This window comes from Prenolepis imparis, unplaced genomic scaffold (genome assembly GCF_030444845.1).
Source record: "Prenolepis imparis isolate NDT839.2.m4 unplaced genomic scaffold, iyPreImpa1.0 SCAF_14, whole genome shotgun sequence".
Taxonomy (NCBI): domain Eukaryota; kingdom Metazoa; phylum Arthropoda; class Insecta; order Hymenoptera; family Formicidae; genus Prenolepis; species Prenolepis imparis.
Genome location: NW_028141172.1, coordinates 509,491 through 536,793, shown reverse-complemented (window position 1 = coordinate 536,793; position 27,303 = coordinate 509,491). Strand labels below are relative to the sequence as shown.

Below are 27,303 nucleotides of genomic sequence, written 5' to 3'. Positions count from 1 at the left end.
TCTCGTTAACGTATTTTAAACCGGTATAAACGGTGTCTAATATATTCGATGCGGAAATACGTGAAATTGATGAAAAAGGGAGGGAAGCAGGAGTTTTCGTTCATGAGATCGTTAAACGGGTTAACGGGAGATAAAAAGCGGCGGAGTAAAGAATAGAAATCGACGGGGCGTCGAATCACAGTAGCTTTACGACCGAGGAAGGTGATAAAAACGCACACAACGTGTAAAAGTGTAGGCCATCTATTCTCTTTTGTCAGGTCGCGTACTACATACAGCTTCGCTTCGTCCTGGCGATCTCACTCTCCTCTCTTCGTTTTTTTTTTATTTTTTTTTTTTTATTTTTTCCGAGGAGTCGTCTACGTGAGAAATATACAGCTAATTAGACAAACAGATACGAGCGAGAAGGGAAGTAAGTACAAAAAATTGCGTAAGACTAACGTCTCGGGGAAACCTTATTCGAGCTAAGTATCGTCGGGATACTCGACCACATTTGTGTTTTTTCGCTCTTTCTCGTTTTTTCTCTTTCGGTTTTATTTTCTTTTTTTCGTATCTTGCGCAGTTTCGTAAAAAAATGTATCAACTGACTGGCCGATACGGCGAAATGGAATGATTCTTGATTAACTGATTAACACACATGGATTTCGATTCGATTCGACGAAGGTCCGCCGGCAAAAACCAGATAAGTTCACTTTTTCAGACAAATTGAGTCGTTCATTATTTAGCGCTCGCTTCCAGTAATGGGGTATCGATTGATATCATAAACGAGACGTAAAAAAAAAAAAAAAAGGTCCATTGCTTCAAAATTTAATTGAAATTATTTGAAATTATTCACATTTAAAATCAGAGAGGAGATATATTTGATTTCGATCCTGCAGGTTTTATTATTCGATGATGAAATATTATTATTATTAATTATTTGATACGATTTAATAGTATCTTTATAATATACAATTGTGTAAACTTCAAATGCTTTCTAAAATGTTTAATTATTAATTAATTAAAGAATTTAACACATATCGTGACAGTCTCTACTTCAAACTTATGAAGCATATTGATTTTGTTTTCGATTTGTTTTATGTACAAATATTTACAAAAGCAATTTCTTTTAACATGAATTTTTTCAAAAAAACATGTTTAAAATATATGCATATGTTACAATTTTTAATGCGAAACATATTGAAAACATATTCTCGCCGTTTTACGCTATAAATTCCTACGAATTTAAAAATTAATTATTATACAAAAGTTATAAATAAAGTTATAAATAAAATAATAATATCAATTTTATAATATTCTTCTAATTAACTAATTGTTTCTTCAATAAAATGTTCTCAATTGTTCCAAGACAATGGAAAAAAATTAATTTGTCTGATTTTTGCGACAGTATTTTATCTTACTAAGATAAAATGAAACTTTTCCTGTGCAAAATTTTTCGATGAAAAAATATATAGACTTGTCTAGCAGTCGTTTATTTCTATTTCCGACCCCTCGCGCGACTGGGGCGACAAAATAAGATTTTTCTTCGTTCTTGGACACTTTTTCCAAGCTCTCTAGTATATATTAGAGTAATATATTAGAAAGAGTGGATTTGTCTGATCAGTGGCGGTCGACCTTCCTTCTCTATTTCGTTGCAGAAAAAAAAAAGAGATTCTTTTATCACAGAATTTTTTCTTTGCCTTCGCGCAATTCGCAAATTCGCGAAAAGGACAAAAGGACAGAATGTACGACAGCGGCAGTTCTCTAATCTCGCGGTTCCAGTTTTTTTTTTTTTTTTTTTTTTTTCGTTTAAAATACACGAGAGAATAGCGACATATAATAATTGACAGTTTTCACACGAGAGCACACGTGGCCCCTTGCTTTTGCTTGGTCGAGTTTACCGCGCGCTATGCAAAAGTTACAATTATTCACAAGGATCACAATGATCCGTCGCCGGAAACGGAGGCGAGTCGCTCGTCCCATTTTAACTATCTATAATCTCGTTTTCGTTTTCGTGAAAAAAACACGTATTATAATGTATAGTGTATATACACGTACACACACGCGCAAAGTTCTATCGTATAAGTGCCCGTTATTCTTATTATACATTTAATGCTAAACACCGCTGTCTTACAACAACGAAAACACTCTTTGTGCATTATTCTGACACAACTATATCGCGTTTCGTAATATCGTCCAAACTATATGTATAAATCAGACAGATAACAGTCGTAAGAATAAGAGACCATATTTTAATGTAAAATATGGCTTTTCAATAATAAACGAAAAGAGATAGCAAGATTAGCTTGGTCCTAGTTATTTAAATACAATAATGTTTTTATATAATATCATGTTTATGTCAGATAAATATCACTCGGGATCACATCGTATTTAGCGCTAAATGTAACTACAATAAAGAATAAAAAGGAAGCGATGTATATATATTTATAAATCTCCAATTATCTCTCACGCTACGTTTCAGTGAACTTTTATCAAAACGAATTGGGCAAATAACAAGATCGAGATCGGAGAGAAATCGCGCTTAACATTACAAACGCTCTGATATTAAATGCGATGTTAAAGCGGCAAGAATACCTTGTGCTTGTTTGTTGCGTCATCGTGGCATCGATAAGAACCTCGCATGTGTGACTCACGCTAAATAGACGCGCGTCTAAAATAATGATAGAGTAGCTCCCGATCGCGCAATTAAATATACATATATGTGTGTTTGAGTACGATTCTAATCGTGCATGCGTTTACGCATTTCCGGTCGTATGACTATGCTTAATCGTACTTAGGCGTCGCTCGATCATTTGCATCGCATCGGGAAGCGAAAGAGCCGAGCTGTCATGGTAAATTAATTAAATAATTAATAAACAAAGTGTTTAATTAACGGTGAGATTCGCTTCTTTCCTCACCAATTTCGATACACGTTGAAAGAGAAGATGTGCGATCGATCGAGGTAATCGTGATTGACCAATCGGTCGCTATTTTTCGCGATGAGTATATTTTATAAAAATTGTTAATTATAAATCGTTTTTAAATTACGATGGCGAAAATGAGTTGTAATATTTTGATTTAACGATATGTATTTTATTAATAATATTAATTATATAATTGGTACTGTTAATATTACTAATCAATCGCGATAACATATATTGATTAATAATAGTAACTACTAATTAATATTACCGAGTGTAGTGTTAATTAAGAAGATGCTACTAACACTTTCTCTAATATTATATTATCCTGATATTAATAATATCATAACATTGTTACATCTTGCGTAATATTATAGCTTATTAATATTTGATTCATTATTGCAATACGTTCCGACATCACATTTATTTTCTATCACAATTACCTCGATCGACTTTAATTTGAGTCTCTAATCTCGCGTAACTGTACGAAACTGTGCCCGCTTGCGTTATCAGCGGACTTGGAAGATCGTTCTCCAATCTTACGAATGTTTAATGACGTTGAGGTAACGGCTGTTCACGACTACCGTTTGTGATTGTGACCGTTGCCCTTGCTTCTGGGACTGTCCGAGGTCGCGTCGTTGGGCTCTCTCCTCGGTCTCAATATGAAATTAAGATTGTGCGCGGTATTTACAGCGTAGTAGACGTTGGCCGAGGTTGGTAGCACCATCTCCCGATCGGGTAGCACCTGCGCCAGGGTGTACTGATCGGGATTACCCTCGATGCTGAGTTTCAGCATGGCGTTTCGGATCACCTGTGGCGTCCGCTCGTTGTTAGACAACATGATGGACTTGTAAAGCACCACGCCCTGCGTCTCCACGTTATCCGTCTCCATAGTAACCTTGATAATGTAAAAATCCGGCGAACTCTTGTGCGAGTGACTGGGACTGGACAGTCCAGCGAGATTGGGGGTGCTTCCGTTAGCCGGTACAGTGCCTGCTGGGGGCGCCAGACGGCTTTGATGGTTGCCATTTCCGCCGGAGCTCAAAGACACGTCGAGAGAAGGTAGAGATGAACTCGAGGACGAACTGGACATTTGCGAGGGCGAGGTTCTTCGGTCCAACGAATTGTGAGGCGAACTCGGCAGAGAGTCCAGGTCGCAGTAGAACTGGGAACTGCTGGAGCTCGACGTCGATGCGATCGAGTCGTTTTTCCGATGACCCTGATGATTCTGAAAGATATAAAACAATTCAGTTCTCGTTTATCATAAGATCAAATGAAAATGGATTCGCATAACAAAATATAAATATCTAAAGCACGTGCTCAATTTATTTGCCTTATATAATTTTGGAGATAAAATGTGGTTCGATCGACGTAATTAGATTAAATAATTTTGAGAAATTCATATGACAAATATCTCATAGAAATCAAATTAAAATATTTAATTAAAGATGCTGACTTGTTTCTTTTTGCCACGATTGTTGAGAGTGTTGCCTGCCGGTGGTGACTCGATTTGACAGCTGAGCTTGTAAGCTTCCCGGTCATCCAATACCACTACCGAATGGAACCAACGATCGAACATGGGATCCGTGTTAAAGTTATACGCGTTCGCCGCACCCTGTAAAAGCCGTATCCTCGCGAGCACTTCGAACTCTTTCCGTCTCTTGTCGAAATTGATGAGACCATCCGCTATCGCATCCGGTATTGCCGTATCGATCATTGTTAGATCAGTCAGAAAAGTGCCCAGATATGGTATCGTGCCGTAGCTAATATTCTGAAAGAAAGTTTTGAGAAATTTCAAGATTGAAACACACGAATAGTGTAGAATTTAGAATCAAATATATTTGCCTATCTAGATATTAATTTTTATAGTTTAGTCTATTTAAAAAATATTTTTAAACTGATGTTAAATATAATTTAAGTATATTATAATTTTCTGATTATAATTTTAAAATTAAATTTTCTAATTTTATTAAAAAGCAAATATACATATATTAACTTAGATATCATTGATTCGACAAAGCTAAGAATTAAAAATTAAAAATGTTTAAAAAAACATCATGACACTTACGCCCGCGTTAGTATTTTGTTTTTGAAAGAGCTTCTGTAAATGCCTGTCGCTCCTGCCGGCAGTGTCAGCGAACTTCGCGGTGCCCTCCTTGATAAGCAGTTCCCTCTGCGTCCAGGCATTATTTTCCTCGGAGAATATCCTCTCAAGTTCCCGAAAGAGCTCGTGCTTCTCCCTAGGCATGCATTGCCAGCATTTTTCCAATCGATACACCGGATTGCTCTGAAGACCGGAGACGATCGCCTTTAAGCTACTAAAGTTCTTCAGAATGCGTAATTCCTGCGCGATGTCGATCCACGTCTCGAGGATCCTGGCGCGCTCCTGCGACTTGAGCGACGCGTCCGTCAGGATTGTCGAGATGACGCGTAGAGATACGGCATTGAATTGATTCACGGTTGCCACCACCGTGGCGGCCTCGTGGCTCCTGGAACGATCTTTTCTAGACCAGACAGCGCCGAGGCATTGATGGGCGACCAGCTTCTTGAATACCTCGGCATCCATTCGTGTCAGCTGCTCGGCAAAGTGACGGTGGGGCACCTCGGGGAAGATGTAGTTTCCCCAGTGATCCGACATCGGATCCGGGGAACCGCGCATAGGTAGCCGACCATTGTCGTATACCATGCAAGAATCTGAGAAAAGAGAGAGAAAATTGAATTAAGATTAATCTAAATTTAATTCAAATTTAATAAAAACTATACACGATAAAATTTGATTCAATTTAATTTTTTTTACTGAACAAAATTGATTTCAAAATTAATTGTTTAAAATTGATATTTATTTAATTTAAAAAAGTAATTCAAATTAATTTACAAACTTTATTATTTTAACGAGATTGGGACTTTAATTATAGAATCGAATGTATTTTTTTTTTATATAAATTTTTGTAAATTAGCTTTTTATTTATGTAAATCAATGCAAACAAGAGTTTCTTTCGAGCAGATTTTTCGGAGCATATTTTCTGATACTTTGAATACCAGAACCGGCCTCTAATTTGGAATTTTTGGAACTATTCGATAGTTTTTAAGCGATATCTGAGAGAGTGAAAGGTGAGCCCTGTTGGTTATGGCAGTCCAAACAGAATGGTGGACCCTCAATTTATGTAGGAAGCAGACGCCTTTGTGCGAGCGCAAGCTGTCTGATTGGCCTTTCACTGCCACTAACATTCAGACTCTTTCTATTATGCATTCGATAGGCTTATTATTTCGTAATACTGTTCATACCGCGCTAAATACCACCGTTTAATATTTTCTGCATTCTGAAAATATATTATCGTAACGAATTACAAGATCTAGTTATATCCAGCTAATGTGCATAGAGTAGAGTCTATCCATCGTTACTTTTATACGTTTTTCCTATATAATTTCGAAGAGAAAGTTATAAATAATCATAATAGGGGGTTGTACGGTTTAATGGCCCGTAATATACGATCTTTCTCCTCGACGATATATACACCTGTAACGTAACACTCTGACGGATGTTTTGCTCGCTTATCACGATTCAGCGAATTCACGGTAAATAAAACGATATATGAGTCATTACAATCCTATTGCATAAGCGGCACCTCTCCAATCTGTTGTCAGAATTTCCATTCGAGGTCACATATACATATATGCTTATAGATTCATTTAAATACAAGGTAATATGCTTCAAAGTCATTGCTTTAAATTCGTTTTAACACGATCATATAAAAATATGAATTTTATCTTTCTTATTTAAACATGAAAATAGAACGATCAGTCCGTGTTATATTATTTATTTTGAATAAATATTTTAGAACGAATTGTATTTGTAACGTCACAGAAATCTTGCCGCGGTTATCGACATCAACCCTTTCCGGTTCCTTCGTATTTGAAGTTCTCATGGTGCCGTATCAGTTTCTTCAAGTTTACGACTTATCGAAAAAAAGCGAAAGTTTCACGTTACCTATCTGATCCTCGCGCTGAAAGCGGTGCAGCCTGTGCCTGGCCTTAAGCTCAAGTTCAGAGCCGAGCAGGCGCCGATGCGTGAAGTCGAGGAGCCTGGTGAGGAGGGGGTGGTTAGGGGGTGACTTCCAGTCGCCCGGATATGCGTCCAGCCAGACGTGCAGGGCCTGGACGAGGGTCTTGCGATGCTGCTCGCAGCCGGCGTTCTCGTCCAAGGCGTCGTATCGCGCGAGTAGCAGCTCGAGGACTTCACACGGCGTCGTGAACGCCCGATAAGTCGCCAGGAAGACGTTTATGTAGGTAGACTCCAACTCGCCGTCGTCGTTTGCCAGGCTCTCGACCAGCCGCTGCACCGTCCCGGCTTTCAGGAAACGCACCCTCACCGTTTCCCATTCCAAGTGCGAAATCTCGTCGTCAGAATCCTACGCATCGAAAGAAATTGTACGATTTTCTGCCGAAAGTTCTTCCAATGAAGGCATAATTGAGTTTAATTTACGAAAATTATTACTTGGGATTTTTTTGTCAGAAACCAATCAGAAAGTTAAAAAGTCGCAGGAAATGTGCATTTTTTGCAATAAAAAAAAATTTTTAAACACTAAGGCGAAAAAAACATAAATGTTTTGAAATAGAAAATGCTTACCGATGCCGAGAGACTCCTTGTAGGCCGGTGGTAGCGGACCTTCTTCAGGTACACCGTGTATATAACGCCGTCGCACCTCTCCTCGCCCCATAAACGCCACGTGGGCTGCAAAAACAAAAGATCGAATGTTGAACTTCGTCGTGAACAATTCGTATCAGTAGATGTTGCTGACACTAATGAAACTGATAATGAAGAAGCGTATCGGGGGATGATTTACGCTCTTTATTTCACGGAGCCATCTGTCATCTCCTGCCGCGAATTAATAGATACAGCATAACGATTGAACGGGACAATCTGTACAATCTCCAGCTGGAGAAGACAGAGATGTTTGACAATCCCTTTCTTATGATTTAGTCGATTCATTATAATTATTATTTTTTATTTACTCTACAATAATAAAATGTCAAAATTATTATTATTATTATTCGGTAATAACTAAATTGAGTTAAGAGAATAAAATTTTCCATAAAAGTAATATTCATGTCAATGTATTAATTAACGCAATATTATATTAATGCATATTATATTAATAATTGACAATCAAAGTTAATTATTACTATTAATATATTTATAAAATGATTTTTATTCAATTGATAAATCCTTCTCGAGGATGGGTCTTTACTGAATATTAATTTTTTTCAGATATGCTCTGTCATTTCCAGCAAGCTTTTTTATTACCTTTTGAATTATTAAGTATTTATATCAGTTAAAGAAATATTTTCTTTAACAGAATCTTATTATGCAAAACAAGAATAAAAATAATATAAAAAAACATGAGAAAAGCGTTAAAAGTCAACGATATCTATTCGTTAAATTAGAATTATTTAAAAAAAATTGTTATTAATCCTTGACTTTTGATTTAATGAATAAATCATAAAATCTATGAATCATGTCCATACTTAGTAAATATGTATTCACTAACATGTGTGTATACATGCAAAAGTGTTCCTTAACAATGACAGTCTATATCAACTGGTTTGCATAATTAATTTCAGCTTGATAAATATACGGTCTTACTCACATAATGACAATGCATATGATAAACGCGTATGGTGAAGATAGTTAGCTAAGATGTCTCGGCTAATCATCGCGAAAAAAAGAGATCGTATAATTAGCAATGTTTCTCGCGAAACGTTTTCAAACAATCGCTAAAAAATAACTATCGATTATTGTTTCTGCGAAATATTAATGTAAGATTTTAATGACAATTCAAAAATATCGCAAATTAAAATGTCAATATATTCATTTTACGAGAGTCGAGGATTTAATTAATTTGAAGCAAATTAATTCAATAGAGTCTGTGAAAAATAATAATTTATTAAATAAATAATTCTACAAATACATATCAATACAGCAATCGTTTGTGTTCAAGAGACTTTGTTATGATTGATTATGGAATATATATGGAATGCGAGACATCTCACTCTTATTTGCTTGGCATTGAAATTCCGTAAATAAAGCAGGTCTGAGAGAAGCCGTGAGAGAGCTTAATGTCAGAATCGGGCGTAACAAATGCGAATTTGCGTCGACATAAGAGATTGCAACTGAAGCCGTACATTCAGACAATTCTAAGCAGCGATCAAAAGCGGCTGACGGAAAGAAAAGCATGTTATTGCTACCTTGATTTTCTTCGCATCTCTGAGAAAAGAAACTACTACTTCGCGGTAAAAAAAACGCAGTTGGAAACTGTAGAGCTACATTATACCTGTTTCTCTTGCATTCATCAATAAAATATTACTTCCTCTTAGGTACTATTTAAAAGAAATAGAAGAATTATAGTTTATTGTAAATTTGCATGTGTAAAATTATAGATTGAATTCGAAAAGAAAAGCGAATTTGTGCTGAGACGTAAAGTCAATGTGAAATTATAAAATGAAGTAATAATTAATTAAATGAGAAAGTTAAAATGGTTATTTTGCTTGTAATAATCGTAAAATTATTTCTTCCAATAAAATATTAACGTCAATACATTAAAATCAAATTTTATATTTATTAATTAACTACATTTAATTTGTCTTATATTTTATGATTCGATGTAAATTATTTCTGATCAATTCAGTTTAGTCGTGATATTGCATTAATAAAATTTCCAAGTAAACTTTAACAAAAAGAAAAAAGAATTTCTCTTTAAAAAATCTCTTAAACTGATTAATCCGGATAGATAAATTTCTCGTGCAATTTAATTATTATTTAGCAAGGTTAGCTTTAAAAGTTTAAACGGCGAGAAATGTCGATCGCGTCGCGTTGCGAGCGAACGAGACTCTCGAGAGAAGCTGGGGGCCTCCAAGTCCACCCGCTCACGCCCCGGAACGGCCAGGCAATTAGACCCGCTCACAGGAGGAACCCGAGCGTGACTCGAGGTCCTCGTACCTGTGCTCGTCCTTGGGAATCGCTTCCCTCGAGTGTCGATTCACCATTGTTCCGCTGTAAACAGCACGAGTCGGATCGCGAGGCCAGTCCTTACGCAAAGCGACATGTCGAATACCGCTCGATCGAGGTTAACCATAATTAAGAGAATTTCCCGTAATGTAAGTCCCATAGATTTATGTGATATTATTAATCGATTACGTTATTTGCCTCTCGAAACGTTTTCTCTTTCTCCTTCGTTAATATTATATAATATTTATATTTATATTTATATTATAGAAATATAATAGAAAAATATAACTCTTTTATTTGTTGAAGCAAATGAAGTATATAAATGTCAGAGGACAAATTAAATATGTAGTTGCTTGAGAGAAAATTCTTAAATGTAAATGTCAAAAATAAATATCTCACAGGAAAGGCGATCGATCCAAATTATGATTTATTTTAAGAGGGAGATACAAAAAATTTATAGATGCAGAATAACTTTTATTCTAAAGCAGATAGTACGTGTATTTAAAATAAATGATTGAATGCATAAGTAAAGGGAAATAATTTCGCGACCACTAACAATCGGGAGCAATGACTTCCCAGCAGCAAAGTATCCGAATTTTAATGCAAGTCGCCGTAAACGACTAAATATATCAAGGATGTACAGACGTGATTCGCGCACGTCGGGAATCGATCGAGAACGAATGCAAAATTCACGCGATCATCGCGACTATAAGTAAATTGGCGACAGTATAGCAAGATTATTCATCGTCGTCTCGAGACGTTTCTGAAACATTTGTCGCGCAAATGGCAAATCTAGTCCCGCGACGGCGTCGCGGAATCTCGAAAATGTCCCGCCGGGGTCAACGGTCCGTCTCTCTCTTTCTCTCTTTATCTCTCTCTCGCTCTTTCTCTCTGCGCGATCCTAAAATACACCCCATTATTCCCCGTCAAATTCCCGCGAAACGCCACCATGAAATCGGCGCGAAACTGCAACGCGGAACGTGACTGTTCGGGAGCAGAAACGCAGATGGTTGAAAATATTTTTGACGCCAGCTGTATCGACTTTTTGTCAATTTATCTAGACTTATGGCTCTGATAGTCAAAAACGTATACAAAATTTTTATCTTATCATTTTGACATTTGTCTAATAAATTTCGAGATCGAAACGATATTTCTGACTCTTAATGATAATAATACAAAATAAAACAAGTCACAATTAAAAATTTTGATTTAAAAAATTAACAAAAAGATTTGTTTTCAATTATTTTTGCAAAAAAAAATTTCCTCGACTGAATGATTGTACATTTAATTATTTCGCAGAACGATCGCTTTTTTTCCTTTCGCTGGACGATACAGTTTCGATGACACTCTGACCCTGATTGAACAATCATGCACGTGTGAAAGCTATCATATATGTATATGTATGAGAATTGATGTATATGTATGCAATGCAATTCGAAAACACTACATTCATTACTTTCAAGGTTTCGGGCATGAAGATTGATATAATTGCGACAATGCATCTATCGCACATAAATTATATCCTGTTTATCATGCATTAGCCTAAGGACGATGATGAAAGCAACGAAAAAAAAATTGAAAATTACTTTTTTCTCTTTGTGCACATCTTAACATTATATAATATTCTTTTATCTTTAAAAATAATATTTCTAGCAAGTCACATGCATATATAGAGTGTGTATCGTGAAGAAAAATATATTCTCTAGATTAGATAGAAATTTTTAACGCTTTCAATTTATTTTCATAAATCTCTCTGATAGATTGAATAAAATTTTATTCAGAGTCAGATTTGAATAAATAAATAATTAGATTTATGACTAGATTCATTAAAGAATTTTCCGATTAATTCTATTTTACTCGAATGTTTATCGAAAGCGCGTTCTATCATCGAGAGAACATTATACACAACACACCCTATAAGAAAAATATAACAAACGATTACATCAAGCACACTTGACGACAAAAACGCTCATAAATCAAATAAGAGTAAACTGAGACTATAAAATCACGTCAGAGCACATACACAAAACAAAATGATTTTATCGCGCTCGATACGTTATCATCTCGCAGTACCGTCAGGGCTTACAAACAAGACCACTTGCTCCTTCGAGAGATGCACGTGTGACAAACGCGAGTCATCGGTGAAACGAAGCGGAACGAAGCCGACACATCGTATACAGGGGATACAGCCATCCGTCCGGGTGGTTTCTTTACCTGTTGCACGTACCACTGGGTAGAACTTTGGCACTTCCGGTGACCGCTGGGCTTGCAGGGAGCGCAGAGCAGCAGGGGAGCCAGTTTGTTTACTCCCTTGGCGGGGGGGACAGCGCCAGTCGCCGCGGGCGACGCTGTGGGGCTCAGCCCGTCATCCCCCCCCAACACCGGCCACAGCATCCACGGGGGTGTTTTACCCTCTTGGCTCCGCTGTGCCCCTTTCTACCCTCCTAGCTCGTTAATGTCAGCCCTCGGTATCTTTTTTTTCTCTGCGTTTTTTCCTCTTCTTTTCCTCTTCCTCTTCTTTTTCTCTGGTGCTCTTCTTTTGGACGCGATTTTCCTCCGGAGAACTACGATGCGGCGCGAGCTCTCGTGACGCCCGTCGCCGACGAACTAAATCGTCTATCGACGTCGCGTCATCACACCTCGGTGTCGATGATGACGACGGTGACAATCGCGCGCGATCGCTCGCTCGGGATGCAGGAGCGTATCATTGTGTCGGGCGAGAAGCGAGTCTTCTTCGACAGCTGCAGCTGAAGTTTAAAATTTCCATCGATTGAGCATGAGCGCGTCTTGATAAGCGAGATTCGCCGAGTCACTTCGTCGTTACTTTATAAAATCAAGTGTAATTTTGTCATAATTTTAGCATAATAGTCAATTTTTTTATATTTTTCCTTTTCTTTGGCATAAATATGTGCATTACTTATTTTTGTTTCTTCATTTATATAGATTTGGATTACAAGTTTCTAAATATTTCTTTATAATTGATTCGTTTGCTAATTTATCCTTCAGAGGATTTTTTATTTTTACTTTTATTTTAAATATCTAAAGTCTTATCGAAACATTCAGAGAAACAAATCTAAATTATTCATTTTTCAAAATTAAATTTGAATTTGCTCCTAAACATTCCATAATTTCTACATATTAATAATTATTATTCTGAATATATCTGAAGAAATTATATTTATAAAATATGTGTATGAATTAAAACTTTTATATTTAAAGAGAATAATCTAAACATTTTCAAGTATATTTTAAAATGAATTGATTTAGTTATCGATAACAATCATATAAATATGTACAACACTTGCGACCCTGAGGAACAGAGACATAGTGATACATTGACTTATCGAGATAATCATTCTTATACTTGAGAGCTTACACAGAGAGAGAGAGAGAGAGAGAGAGAGAGAGAGAGACAAAGAAAACAAATCTACTAAGAACATCTTATTTCGCGAATGAAAAATACACCTCCGCTTATCAATAGTTCTTTAATTAATTAGATCGAAAAGGTCAAAGGTGACGTGCGTATCTATACTTCCGGTATGCGTAGGCGATCATATGCAAGAAGACCCCTGACTGTGTCCATTACCTTTCGAAGTTAAAGGCCAACACACGAGGCAGCGTTAAAAGCTGAAAAGGCCGTAGTGCATCAAATGCTGTTTTGTCGAAACTAAAGCAAACTATATCGCGAAAACGTAAAATGGTTACGCTTTTCACTTTACAAGGGTATAGTACAATTTGGTTATAATTAAATAATTAAAATGACAGGATGGAGAGAATAATATATATAACAATAAAAAATATGTTATACATAATATAACATAATTATATGACAGAATTCGTAAATAATGTACAATTATTGACATTATGATAATTATTGATATTCAATTTATTTTTGATTAGTTTGATGATTGAATCGTTTCTCTCGCAAGATGGAAATTGCCGTTCTGATAAGCCTGCCTGTCAGATATAATTTCAATATCAAGGGTTAAATACATATGGGTCATGTAGTCTTTACCATGTGAAAATGTGACGTATTAATCTTCTCAATTGTCAATTACATTGGTCGTTGTTGCGTTTCGTTCAGCTAATGGATGATAATTTTCATTCCGCGAATCGATTGTGGAGAATATAGGAACGATATTTTCATGCAGCAGATCGATTTTTAATCTTTCAAAAAGAATATTCATAAAATATTTTTAAAATATAATCTAACTCTCGAGAAAAGAAAGCACATATTATTATGCATTGAAGGACGTAAAATTATTTTAGAATGCTTGGACTATCTTTAGAAAAACGTATCCAGAGATATATCTTGTTCTTGAAATATCCCATCAGAAAATAAAAATTCTAGAGTATCCAGGGAACATGTTGTCTCACGAAAAAAAATTGAAATTATCGCTCAGAATATTCTCTGATTAGCTTCCCAAAAAATACTCTTTCACTATGCAAACGAGATAACTGCTGACTTATACTTTAACTATGGAGAGAAAAAGAAAAATTGAAAGAGAGAGAAAGAGAGAGGGAAAATATGCACTGGACTCTCTGATTGGGTTCCTCTTTCGCTCGAGGTACTCGATCGTCGAAATTCGATTATCGCTCGCGATTGGATTTCGTCGGCTGGTACGAATGAGAGAGACGTTCTATGACAGCGAGATTGGCCCTATTTGACGCAGTACGATTAAGTAGAATACACATAGATAAATGCGTCGATGTCCGTCGACGCCTCGTTCTGACAAACGATAAAACGATAAAACAAACGCCCCGTCCATCGCGTCGCGACATCATAACACGAGAGAGACTAGGCGTGTGTTTGTCGACCTTTACCTTTCTCCAAAAACGCGATACAAATCATACATCAATTTCTCGGTTAAAAATATTCGTAATACAAACTCCGAAAAACACCCATGGTATATATTGTCCTTTTTAAAATCAAGTCAATTTTGTCACATTTAAATAAAATTTAGCTACACATTATATTAATTTTTTTAATTTTATTCGTATTTGCCTGTAAATAATTTTGAGAAGAAATTACGGTTCTCTTATGGTTTTCTCTCCTCGCGTTACAATGACATTATTTAGTATAATAATTAAAATTCTTTTTCCTTTAGCTTTATCATAACAAACATTGGCTATTAGAATGAATATTAGAATAAATACATGGCTGGATGAAGAATAATTTTAAATTAATTTTTTTCGATGGCACAAAAGGTATTTGTCGAATTGATTTTTATTTTAACTATGATTAATGACAGATCTCGCACTGCAACGCATGTTGCAGTGACATAGTGCTAGAGCTCATCTCTCGAGGAGAGCACATGCAATTGAAATGCATTATGCAACGCAGGTATTGTCCATAAAGGGAGGCATCGTGGCTCATTTCGCGGCAGCAGGAAGCTCTTAACCCATATCAAGCATTTTGCGCTTGTCTCTCTCTCTCTCTCTCTCTCTCTCTTCTCTCTCATATTTAATAGCTTTAATGGCGTCGATGTAAAACCCTTCATCCGTGATGGGAAGCAACCTAATTGCTCCTATTCCCGTGTCGGACCCTAAATCCGCCATTAATAATAATCGCTGTCCCCATCCTTCTATGCATCCATAGTGCACGGATGACAAATTTTTCTCTAGCTACGGGCTATCGATTTTTTGGGTGTGGAGATATTTTACGAATGTCAATAGACGCCTTCCTGTGATATTTACCTCGACAGGGATGAACATTGTCAATGAGATTAATAACGACGATAAAAAAATATGATTTATATTCTCTTTCTCTGCTATATAAATATAAATATAAATACAAATATTGTTTTTAATATTAAGATAATATTCAGGTTATTTTTAGTAAGTGTAATCATATTTTTTTAAATTTTTTATATTTAAGAAAATATTATTTATCTAGATATATTACTCAAAACTTGCTACTTTTAATCTTTTTTTAGATATAAATATTTGACAAAAGTGTGAAAAAAATCACGTGTTTAATTCAGTTAACACCGAGACTGAAGTTAACATTGAAATAAGAATATGTCGGCGAATTGGGAAACGAATGCCTAACTAATGGGTTACTCGGTTAGTCATTCGTTACGTTCATGCGTGAGACATTTGCACGTGCACGTATGCGCATGTGTATGCGTATGCTCGCACGACTCAACAATAACTGGTTAGAGTCTTTCAAGGTGTTTTTGCGACCAAGCCTAATGTTATTCGAACAGAGAAACACATTTTTACCGCGTGATTTTTCACCTCTTTCGACATTATTCGTCGATCTTATTAATTCTGTAAAAGAGGCGTGAAAATTTTTCGAAATCTCGAAAGTGAAATATATGAAGCGTATATTTGTGAAAATAGATTGTTAAAATCAAAGTTAAATGAAACGATTGTTGTCTTTGAATTAGGAAGCTCTGAGATGTACGATCTCGAAATAGCTGCGAAATCGACAGCGGAAATGATATCCAAATGATTACATCGGCCGAGTAAAACACAATGTACTAGATGTGATATATAAAGAATAATATTGAATGAATATGTGCCATATTCTCGTAAAATTATTTTTCAACGTTCGAAGCGCGCTTTCCAAGGACAATTGCACTTTATAAAAGATTCTAGATGTTTTGTTATTAAATATTTGTGTGATATGCGATATAAAGCGAAAAGAGAAATTTTTTCTTAAATTTTTTTTAAATATGAAAATATTATTTAGAAAAGTAACTAAGCTTACCATTTTTATTTCTAATAGATATAACTTTTTATGTCAAATTTTCGATGATTTCTACACTTGTCACTTGTTTATCATAATTACTTTTCATTATTAATTTTTTATTGATAAAAATCTATGACTATTATTATTCTTCTATCTTTCTTCTCATTGATAAATTTTGGCCTTTCAGAAAGAGCGCTATATTTAGATCACTTTTAAAATTATGAATGAAGATTGGACACTATAGTACGTCATATGAGAAGTAAACAGCGATAACAAAGTTTCAGTTGATAATCGATGTAAAATATTGATCGCTCCACGAGAATAGACTCGATTTCAAAGAAAAACGAATCGCATTACTTTACATATATAGAAAAACAGAATTATAAAATTTTTTATTACTTCTCTGAATTTTATGAATCATTTTGCAGCTGGATCGATTATAAACACGAACAAAGTACGTGCTTCAATGCGTGACTCGAGCCACAATTGAAAGAAAAGACAACATTTTCGTTCAATAATTTTAGTATATAATATTAATAAAAATTTAAAGAATTTTGCGCGATCTTTAAATCGCAGAATTAAATTAATTTTTAAAAAGTGATTTTAAAATCGCAAGTTTCTAAAAATGTTCCTCACACGCAAATTGTCAAATATTATTTAATAGAAATTAAGAAACACACTGATTGAAAACTTTCCATCCGAGTTCTCCAACGGAGAATCTTTTGTTCCGATTACAGTAGTAAAATTCTTTGGTTTTCAATTACAAACACGCCCGATGACCTCAGCGTCTCTTAATCGTCGACGACGACTCGACGAAGTGACTCGCGCGCGAAACTGAAAGGACAGCTGCTCCGAATTTTGTTACCTGCGGATCGTGATCCGAGCCAGGTGCGAGGTGTCCGCGTGTGTGATCACCTGAATCGGAATTAGTTGCAACTATTCGACCGGTTCAAAAGAGCAGACGGAGGCGAAACGACCGCACCGTTCGCCGTCCTGACGCTGACTGACGACTGACGGCGGCGCGTTGCAACGTGCAATCGAGGATGCACTGACCACGCCACCGCTACTACGGTCAGGAACGTGTTGCCGACATTTCGAATCCCGGGTTAAAAAATAGCCGAGGGTAGGGATCGATCTTGGAATTGCTCCAAAAAGTAAATTCTAAAAATTTTTTGAAATTCTCAAATAAAACTGCTCCAAAATCGCAGTCATTTCACCTCAATTGTCAATTTAATTTATTTCGGAGAAATTAATTAAATTAATTGTTTAAGATTTTTAAAACTTTTTAAAGTTTATTTTTTATGAATATAATTTTGTTGAATAAACGGAAGAAGTTATCATTCTGATATATATAATAATTAGAAATAAAATTTACTTACATTTGCTGGTCTCTTTATAATGATTTCTAAAGAGGCGGAAATAAACTGGCGCAATTTCGATATACATGAATGAATTTATTATCGGTGGTCAATAATCGTTTGAAGGATTCTATGCGGATAAAGGATATAAAATGCAGGAACTAAAGTTCTGTTCGCCCCAACGGGGACGGCTGCAGGATATGCGGCACATGACAGACGCACACATGCATGACCGTTTGCGAGCCTTTGATGAGGCTCCTTTACGCTTTCTACACACAATTCTGGAAGCATGAACGGAGGTCTTTCATGATTACGCGTAATTGCGTCTTCATCTAAAGATGATCGTGTAAATTTAATTTGTCTCGCTGATCGACATCGATTTCAGTATCGGTTGTATAAATTCCAAGGATCGATATCAAAATTATATACGAATATTATTTATATTATATTATTGTGAAACGAGATATTTTTATTGCAATTTTTCTTGATAATTGAAATGTTTCGATCAATGATTGATTATTTCTTTCGTAAATTTTTACGCAAATCAAGTTTATTTTAAATCTTCGTTAAAATCTGATAATGTTACTGCAATACATGTTCCTCTAGTCAATTGCTAAAGACGAATAGGGACTGCGAAAATCTCTTTTCATGCGAGACACTCTCTCGCATCCCCATAAAACGACGGTCTGAGTCATCAAATTCTCCCCATATGTACCTATACCGTCTCTCAGGGAGAAAGAGCGACATTGTAAGGGTAGCGGAATCCCAGACGGTTGCCATGAAATTAAACCGTAGGGAATAAGCGTCACAGATGCTAGCAGCTGCTTTTTCCAGTATCTTTTAACAAAGGCGTTACAAACATATACAAAAAAATAGAAAAAGATAGATGTTTCTAAGTCGTCGTACAAGTTTTTCCCTTAATAATTTTAGTAATAATTGTATTTAATAATTAAAATTTTCAATTTAAGAATTTTTAATATAATTCTACTTATTAAGAATGTAAATTAAGAGTTTCTGTAAAAATTTATGCAATAATTTGATTCCAATTAATTATAAAATAGATACTATTGAATTTTAATATTTAAATTATATTAGATAAATGCTTTTGTAATATTTTTAAGTGTAGAATTACTTTGACAAAGTTAAGTGCATTGAGATTGCGAATTTTATCAACTCGCTCTTGAGGAAGTAGTGTGATCTTTGATTGTTGCGACAAAATATCTCGATCGTATAAAAATGGATGTCTTTAAAGGCGGTTGTAAATTTCCAGCGGAACTCTCGGATCTGAATTCGAGCAGGCAGTAACGATCGCCGTTAATTTCTTTCGTTATCTAAGGGTACTCGTGACGTTATTCATGACGCGTTCGTGACGTGAGAAGGAGGCGCTGCGTTGTCGTTGCGTCATCGCAACGTCATCGTTATCTCGTGGGATGAGGCGGACGAATTGATATGCGCGTTCGGAAGCCTCGTTAATTTTTAATCTTATCGAAACTACTAATACAAAGCGAATATTGCAAAATAAACACGAGTTACGTTTCTTAGGAATAAAATAAAGAAAACTTGACTGTTACATATATTAATTTAATATTTATAATATTTTAATACTTTAATCAAATATTCGTAATAAAATTATTTCATAATCAGTTTTATATATAATATGTAATGCATATATATATATATATATATACATATATACACACACACACACACACACATTACATATTACGTAAAAAACTGATTATTATAAAATATTTTACTTCAAATATTTAATTAAAATATTAAAATTATACATATTAAATTAATATAAAAATAAATTTTTCTTTGCTTTATTCCAAATATTAAATTTTAAATTATTTTTGAAAACTATATGTATATTGTAATGCACACAAATATATATTTTTATATATAAATATATATTTTTAAAAAATAATTTTAAAATTTAATATTTTTAAATTAATTTTTATAATTAATTATATTCTTCTCTAGTATTATTTTTAATAATTCTTATATTTAAAGGGAGATTAATGCTAACACTGTCACAGATTTCTGACTTGACCTCTTGCTAGATGTCACACCTGAGCAACCGAGCAGTTGATGAAATCGTTTACTTTCGCAGTGTATTCGCGCACGTGTATTCGCGGATACAACTCTGAGAGAAGCCGCGATTTTGGTAAAAATTTCGCCCTCGGCGAATCGATGTTCGTTCACCTCGAGACGTTGGTAAACCACTTATTTTTCTCTGCGTTTTTTTGAGAGAAAGAAAGCGTGTCTCAAACGAGAATCTTCATCATAAAGCCGAAGAAATTCTAGATGCGGGATAGGACTCTAGATTAACATATTTATACAAATGGCTGCTGAACTCGCTTTTGTTCCGTGACCAGAATATTATCTTCAGCGTAATTTGCACTCGCGAAATAAGAAAGAAAAAGAAAGCATCATAGTTTCTTTTTAGTACATAAAAATAAAAAAAAGATTAACAAGACTTAAAAAAAGTATTAAGCATTTTAACAATTAATTGCTTTATCTTTTAGAGAATTATGAGAGAAAGAGCGTAAAAACATAAACGCGTGATGAATGTCTCGATGCTAGAACCACCTTTAAGTTTAAGACGTTGAGATTGCTTAGAGAGAAAGGAAAGAGGAGAGAGAGAAAGAGATTCCAGACTCTGGCGTATAATGTGCATGTGTATAGAAGCTGTCGAGATAGAAATGAATTCTCTCCGCTTTCAAATGGGAACAAATGCCGCGAAACACGTGCTCGATCAGTGGTAGTCAATCCATCTAAATGTTATCTCGTGTTGATTTTGATATATGTATGAACTCCGTTACTTAAAAATCAAAGTGAATTTAATTCGATGAACATTGATATAAGACTACGTACATGTTGATAAAAGAATATAAATAAGTATAAATATATAAGGCGTCCATAAATCATCGTGGAATATATTACTCGGTAAAATTTATATCGGATGTTTTATATACGGTGATTAAGATACTTATATGTTTGCGTAGCTGTGAATAAATCCGAGCGCTAATGATAGAGACTTCATTGCATGCAGTCTATTTGACTCGCGTCACACACACACACATACACACACACACACATTGTTCAATTTCTCGTTTCATTCAATTCGAGACGGCAGAAAAATCGCTTGATTAGCGAAAGTGTAGAAACTCGAGAGAACTTGATGCTCCCATCGTTTTACTTTCGTCCGCGCCGACTCACAATGAGACACACGATAATTGAACTCCACGAACGCAATTAAATCTCGCAGTCGAGCGGTCCAATTCGACGACACACAATAGCCGCGAATTTACATAAGAAACCCACGTATTCTAATACGTCGTCCACGCGCGAAATCATCGCGATTATTTTCAACGAGAGACCTTGAAGAGTTGCAGCATTTCGTGGGTGATCGAAACGTACAAACAAATCTCCACCGAGCTGTTTTTTTTTTTTTATTATAAAAACATTGGATTATTCTGAATTTTTAATCATATTTCTATCTGTATTTTAATTTCACTCTTTAATATCAATTTAAATTATATATATTAAAAACAAAATTATGCCTACGGTAATATATTATAATTACAACTGATTTATATATATGTTGACTCGATTTTATAAATTTTCCTTTGCGATATACTTAATTTTTCAAAGAATGAAATATGATCTGCATGACAGTGGTAGATAAGAAATCGAAACTGACAGTCAGGGGTTAAAGTTGCGCGTAGTCAGACGGGATGATATTATCGTGATTACGAGGCTGTTTTTCTTCGAGAACCGCTGACGGAAGCGATATATTGAAGTCAAGGTCGAACTCGTCGAAACAGTTAGCGGTTTCAAGTCGGTCAGGTCTCCGAGTCAGAGTTAAAGTTCAATCCGGATGGAGCTGAATACACGGCTAATCGATCGGAATCACGTCCAAAAGTATCGTACTTTGTGCTACAAAATTCTGTTTCGTAATGCTGCGCAGAATATATTTGCAATTCGTACAAAGAATGCAAATGTGATGGATTACTGCAAGATTTAATTTATAAACTTATTGTTTGCAAAAATATATTTTGATACATTTTCCTATTCTTTAATTCTTAAAATAATTAAAAAAGTTTGTTTATATAACATAAGATATAAATAAAATTAATTTTTAAAATATAGATAAAATTAACATAAATGATAAATTATTATGTCAAGAAAAAGATAATTAATATCTTCAACTTTGTATGAGAAAAGTAAAATAGATTTTGCGCGACTTGTGCAACGACTGATATCTGTGGAAAATATTTTTTACACGATAATTAACTTCTTTATTTTCTATATGTATATGTGTATGTACACATACACATTATACTTGAAATGTATGTTACGTTTCCTTACGTGGGTTGCAACCTCAAGCACAAGTATGTCACATGTGTTGCATTCAAACAAGCAATTGGGCTCCGTGGAATGCTGGCGAGAGCTGCCGATGATCAAACATTTGTATAAATGATTGGCTTTTGTGTGTATAATAGTGGTTCCAGCCAAGAGAATCAACAATACTTGAGACGGATGAAGAACAAAGTTTCTTTGATTAGTTCGTTCTACAAATGTTTCGCACATCCGTCTAAGCCATACACGGCATTTTCTGCGTTTCTTTAAATAATATCGCGAGTATATATATTTTTAAGTGAAATTAAAATTTTATTTAACAATGTATAATAAACATAAATCTATAATTGAAACAAAATCTAATTATATAATGTATAAATTTTTAACAAGCGCAGGTATATATATATATATATATATATATATATATATACAAAGAAAGATAATATCGTGTATCTAATTCGGTTTCCAGCTCCTTAAGTAACGTCTTCGTAAAATTAAATTAGTTTAGTCTCGCGAACTTTAAAGAGAGGTTTGAGTCATCCAATAATTGTCACGATCATTGCATTGAGGATCACTTGGCTTTCTTCGAATGTGAAAAAAAAACCTGTTAATCTCTTTAAGTGGACCTAATACTCGGATCGGGGCTATTGTAAGTTTTTTATCGAGACTGTAAAGGCCTATCCTCCTTTATGTTTCTCTCGGTTGATCTCGCTTCGGTAATCTCAGTCACAAGACATTTCTCCACACGACGTTGAGTTTGAAATAGAATACATCTCCGCGCGAATAGAATGATTGCTCCAATTGAAGATAAGATACAAGGTGTGCAGGAACTGTGTGTACGTTCCAGTTATATACTCGCTCGAATCGATCTTCTCACGTCTCGTGGTGAGAAAGGCGGATATATCCATTCTGAATTCGCGCCACAAAACGAGAGGAATCTCTTTTCCTTTCTGCGACTCATGCTCCTTCCATTCAACGCAATTTTTCTCGCAACTCGGAATCGCGAAAGTATCCCGATATCATGGCACAAGCTATCGCGGTTTCTCTCTAAAACTGTAACATGCGATAAACGATAAAATTTTATCAAAATGTCAGATTATATATTTCTGTCTAAAATTATAATATAATTTTTAGGATGGTAAAATCTCCGTATCTCTTGCATATATATGAGAATAATTTCCAACATTATATTATATTATTATTTTATATATATTATGTCAAGTTATTTTTTAGATATTATAACAAAATAGTACACTATATAATTTTTTAAAAAATTATAAACGTATAAGCATGTCGTATAAATATTAATTTCCTCTAATTATAGGCTCAATTGAATATGTATTTGTTTCTCGAGATCACGCGATCGTTTCGGACGAATGCCTAGCTCTATTCCAATACCCATATTTGCGATCCGACTATAATTTTTCTTACGCATTTTCCTTCTGGTTACATTCCGCGACGCGCCTCGTTAGACCTGACACGTATTACTTTGCATTCCCGTAAACGTCTCGCAAAGTCTCGCAAAACGCGATTCGCCGAAGCGGATAAACCGACTCACCGCGGATTTCCAAATTGGAACACTGCGCTTTTCCGATTTACTGTGCCGAAACATTTTTGGAAAGTGAAAGATTCATCAGACGATTCAGAACTTATCCTCATTATAATTAGTTTATCTAATTTTAGAATTAGAAATTGATCGTTGATATATATTTTGAGAATTATAATAATTAAACGCGTTAAGATATAATAAATTTAATATATTTGAAATTTTATATTGTGTATTATTTAATATCTAGATTTTTCAACATTTTTATGAAAAAAGTTTACATGAGATTGTTCGAAGATAATGTTATACTTTTATTATTTTTAAGGCTCAATTTACGTCAAAACCTCTTCATGTTTAATCGCTTAAAAATTGATTCCTATAATTTGACGTTTTCGTTGGAAAGAAATCGCTCAATCGATAGAAATCGCAGCGATAATTCTGATATTTACACCTGATATTTACGCAGCTTTCCGCTTTCCGATACGATAACGAGGTAAAACGACGTCGTTGATTCAGGATGGGCATCTGTCGCAAACGCAAACGACATACACAATAAGGACAGGAAGGTTTCGCGGGCGCGTTGAAGGACTCGTGTGATAAGTCAATATTCATGGAAGCGCGAACATGTCAAGGTCCAATGCCAAGCTGTCTCGCCGAGGGTAATATATTCCCTCTTAATCTTCTATTACGAGCCATCGTTACGGAAACGTTTCGTCAATAGTCATCGCGCACACGCTGACGACGAGCTGTGCAATCCTTGACATTTAAGGTAGAGACACCAAGATAAGGGCGCGCGCGAGGAAACGTGCCATGTGACTGTGAAACTGCGATTGTGATTTAGGAATTGTTGCAATCTTACTAGCTACAAATTGCGCGAAAAGTTGCGAAACGTTGAAACGCGAAATAGAGAAGACATTTTATGCAACTGCGTCGAGAGCGGATGCAATAAAGATACGAATTATGAGTTGTGTGCGAAGTGTGATGTGTACAGAAAGGCTTGGCCGCGCGTAAAAGTCGTCGAAAAGCGACGACGGAAGTGAAGGTATAGAAATCGATCAGCGGAGCTAGTCGACTGTCAAACTCTTGGTTCGGCTTAACTGCCATTTAATTATGTAACTAAATAATGATACAATTTTTATATCGATTAAATTCTCCACAAACTGTTTTCCTTGTTTTAAATCTTTTGCATAAATTGTACCAAGAATTAAAATGATGTAAACATTTTTTTCACTTATCTTATATACATTAATTAACTTGTATTTTCTTGTAATTGTTTCTTAAAGAAATTTATAGAGAACATCAGACATTCTAAAATGTCTTTTTTGAATATAATTTATAATTGATGATATTTAAAGAAAAAGAAAATAAGTTCTTTGGATATAAAAATTATTATCTATTTCGATATATATATATTTTTTTTTATCGCGTGCGAATTTATAATTACTAAATTAAAAAATTTTATATTAAATTTTATTGATAAAATTATTAGCAAACGCGCCGAAATAGAAACAATAGTAACAAACTAATTCCAGGGCTGTAGTTTCTATCGATCTTGAGGCGTCGTATCTCTGACCACGAAAATGCACGGTTCGTGACCGCGTTACGCCAGGAACGGGCTTTCAAATCCAGCCACAATCTTTCCATGTGATGGCAAGAAAGATGGAGTAAAAAAAACAGAAAGAGATAGAAAGAGAATAGAGCAGAATAGGCTTGGAATACATTTTCATATCTTAGAAGCCACGTCAAGATAACTTATAGTACACAAGAATCATTATAAAAATATTGCAACAAACAAATGTAAAAATGAAAAGAAAAAATAAGAAGAGAAAAAATAAAAATAGAATAGAATTATATTAAAATATATTTTCGTATTCCTGAGAATTTAGCATAAATATCTGCAATAAATAATAAAAAAAGTGTAACGTATATAATAATCAAACAGCTGTAGATGAAAGGCGCAATATTTGTTTGTGAGAAACAGGACGTAAAACGCGATGACAAAAAAAGAGAAAGGTATGATAATTACCAAGGATTCGTCCCCATTGTCAGCGCTCATAGCCCTCCGCTAGCGCTAGAGGACCCCGAACTCGCTCGTCGTCGTCGTCTTCGTCGCCGGGTTGCTCGTCGCTCTTCTTCGCGGCCTCGCTTCCGGCAACAGCAACACGAACTCGTCATTCTGTGTCGAGCTCTGCTTCCCGAACGGGAAGATTCCCGAGGGATTCCGCCTGTGACAGCCGTTCCCAGCCTAATCTGTCATCCAGCATCGCGCCACGACCCACGATTGATGTTGAAGAGTAGCTTTTTCTTCTTCTTTTTATTGGTCTTTTAAAGAGTATTGGGCAAATCAAGAGCTATTATTATTGAAATTTCTTCGAAGCAAGGATAATGAAGAGAAGAAAAAAAAAGATAGTAATATTGAAAGGAACTTATGCGAGAGAAATAAATAGAAAAGAAAGATGATTATGAAAATAGTAATTGAATAGAGCGACTGTGGTAGTAATATTGGCTACAGCCAATATGGTATGTATAATGTATACATATAAAAAAGAAGAAAGTGTAGAGGTGATGGTTGAGTAATAATTGCGGAGTAATAATTCTCTATAATATCTGGATTATGATTGTATTAGAAAAGAGAAGAAACGCATAGAGTGTGCAATAGGATAAAGATTATAGGGATCTAGGGACATAGGATTATAGTGGACGGATAGGGATATCCTATGTTAGGAAGGATAACTAGGGCTTTAGTATCGATTATATAGTTTTGTTGGATTTCAGGAATATAGTTTACACTGCATTCCCAAATGTCTTCGTGATACTTGAATCTTCCTCCTCGGAATGCTTTCTTCGAGTGCGAGAACTCCACGAAAGCTGGTGCTTGAGAACGAGATAGCGAAGAGAGGACACTGACACACGAAACGTCAACGACACCTTCGGGCACGTCGTTGCTCTTCTTTCCCTCTCTCTCTCTCTCCTTCTCTCTCTGACATACCGAAATCGTCCCTCGAAACTTCACTCACTTCACGACACCGAATAATTCTCGAGGTTCGAATTTCACTTCAATACATTTGTCGAACGATTGCTGTATCGAGGTAGATACTCTCGCAAACACAAGCGAGGACGGACGGTGGCGACGTCTCTTTCTCTCTCTCTCTCTCTCTCTCTCTCTCTCTCTCTCTCTCTCTCTCTCTCTCTCTCTCTCTCTTGAGCGAATGCCGTTCCCCGAGAACGATTGGAACGGTACGGTACGAGGGATCAGAGACCAGGGGGGTACCACGGGCTCCTGGCTTCAGCTTGTGAAAAAAAATGAAGGGAGGAATAGGGCACGCGAGTCGCGACGCGCCAACCAAGAGGAGTCGAGGTTCCCTCGCGAGTCGAATCTCGCTGTGCGACTGTGTGGTTAACCGTCGTCACGCCGGAGATGTGCCGGAGGT

The 27,303-nt window shown here is 35.5% G+C and overlaps 1 protein-coding gene across 5 annotated transcripts; it reads right to left on the bottom strand.

The window, feature by feature from the left end:
- Positions 1–224: 224 nt before the first annotated feature.
- On the bottom strand, positions 225–27,303 carry Rgl (Ral guanine nucleotide dissociation stimulator-like). 5 transcript variants are annotated; one of them, XM_083054485.1, is made up of 8 exons: positions 26,661–27,303; positions 25,899–26,194; positions 12,118–12,650; positions 7,525–7,629; positions 6,886–7,306; positions 4,966–5,591; positions 4,354–4,668; positions 225–4,125 (listed from the first exon to the last, which is right to left on the bottom strand). In XM_083054485.1, the coding sequence occupies exons 3-8, from the start codon at positions 12,295–12,297 to the stop codon at positions 3,478–3,480; spliced, it is 2,295 nt and encodes a 764-aa protein (XP_082910611.1). In that variant the 5' UTR covers positions 12,298–12,650; positions 25,899–26,194; positions 26,661–27,303; the 3' UTR covers positions 225–3,477. The 5 variants fall into 5 exon arrangements, with proteins under 5 accessions (XP_082910611.1, XP_082910608.1, XP_082910609.1 ...); XM_083054482.1 differs by having other exon boundaries at positions 25,899–27,303; XM_083054483.1 differs by lacking the exons at positions 25,899–26,194; positions 26,661–27,303 and adding an exon at positions 17,466–17,814.

Bases quoted from the DNA above. Each gene is read 5' to 3' on its own strand.
- Rgl (XM_083054482.1), bottom strand. From the start codon at position 12,297: ATGCTGTGGCCGGTGTTGGGGGGGGATGACGGGCTGAGCCCCACAGCG. The intron at 7,630-12,117 runs GTAAAGAAACCA...TTGTTTTTGCAG, and splicing joins CCCAGTGGTACGTGCAACAG to CCCACGTGGCGTTTATGGGG. The intron at 4,126-4,353 runs GTCAGCATCTTT...TATATCTTTCAG, and splicing joins ATCGTGGCAAAAAGAAACAA to AATCATCAGGGTCATCGGAA.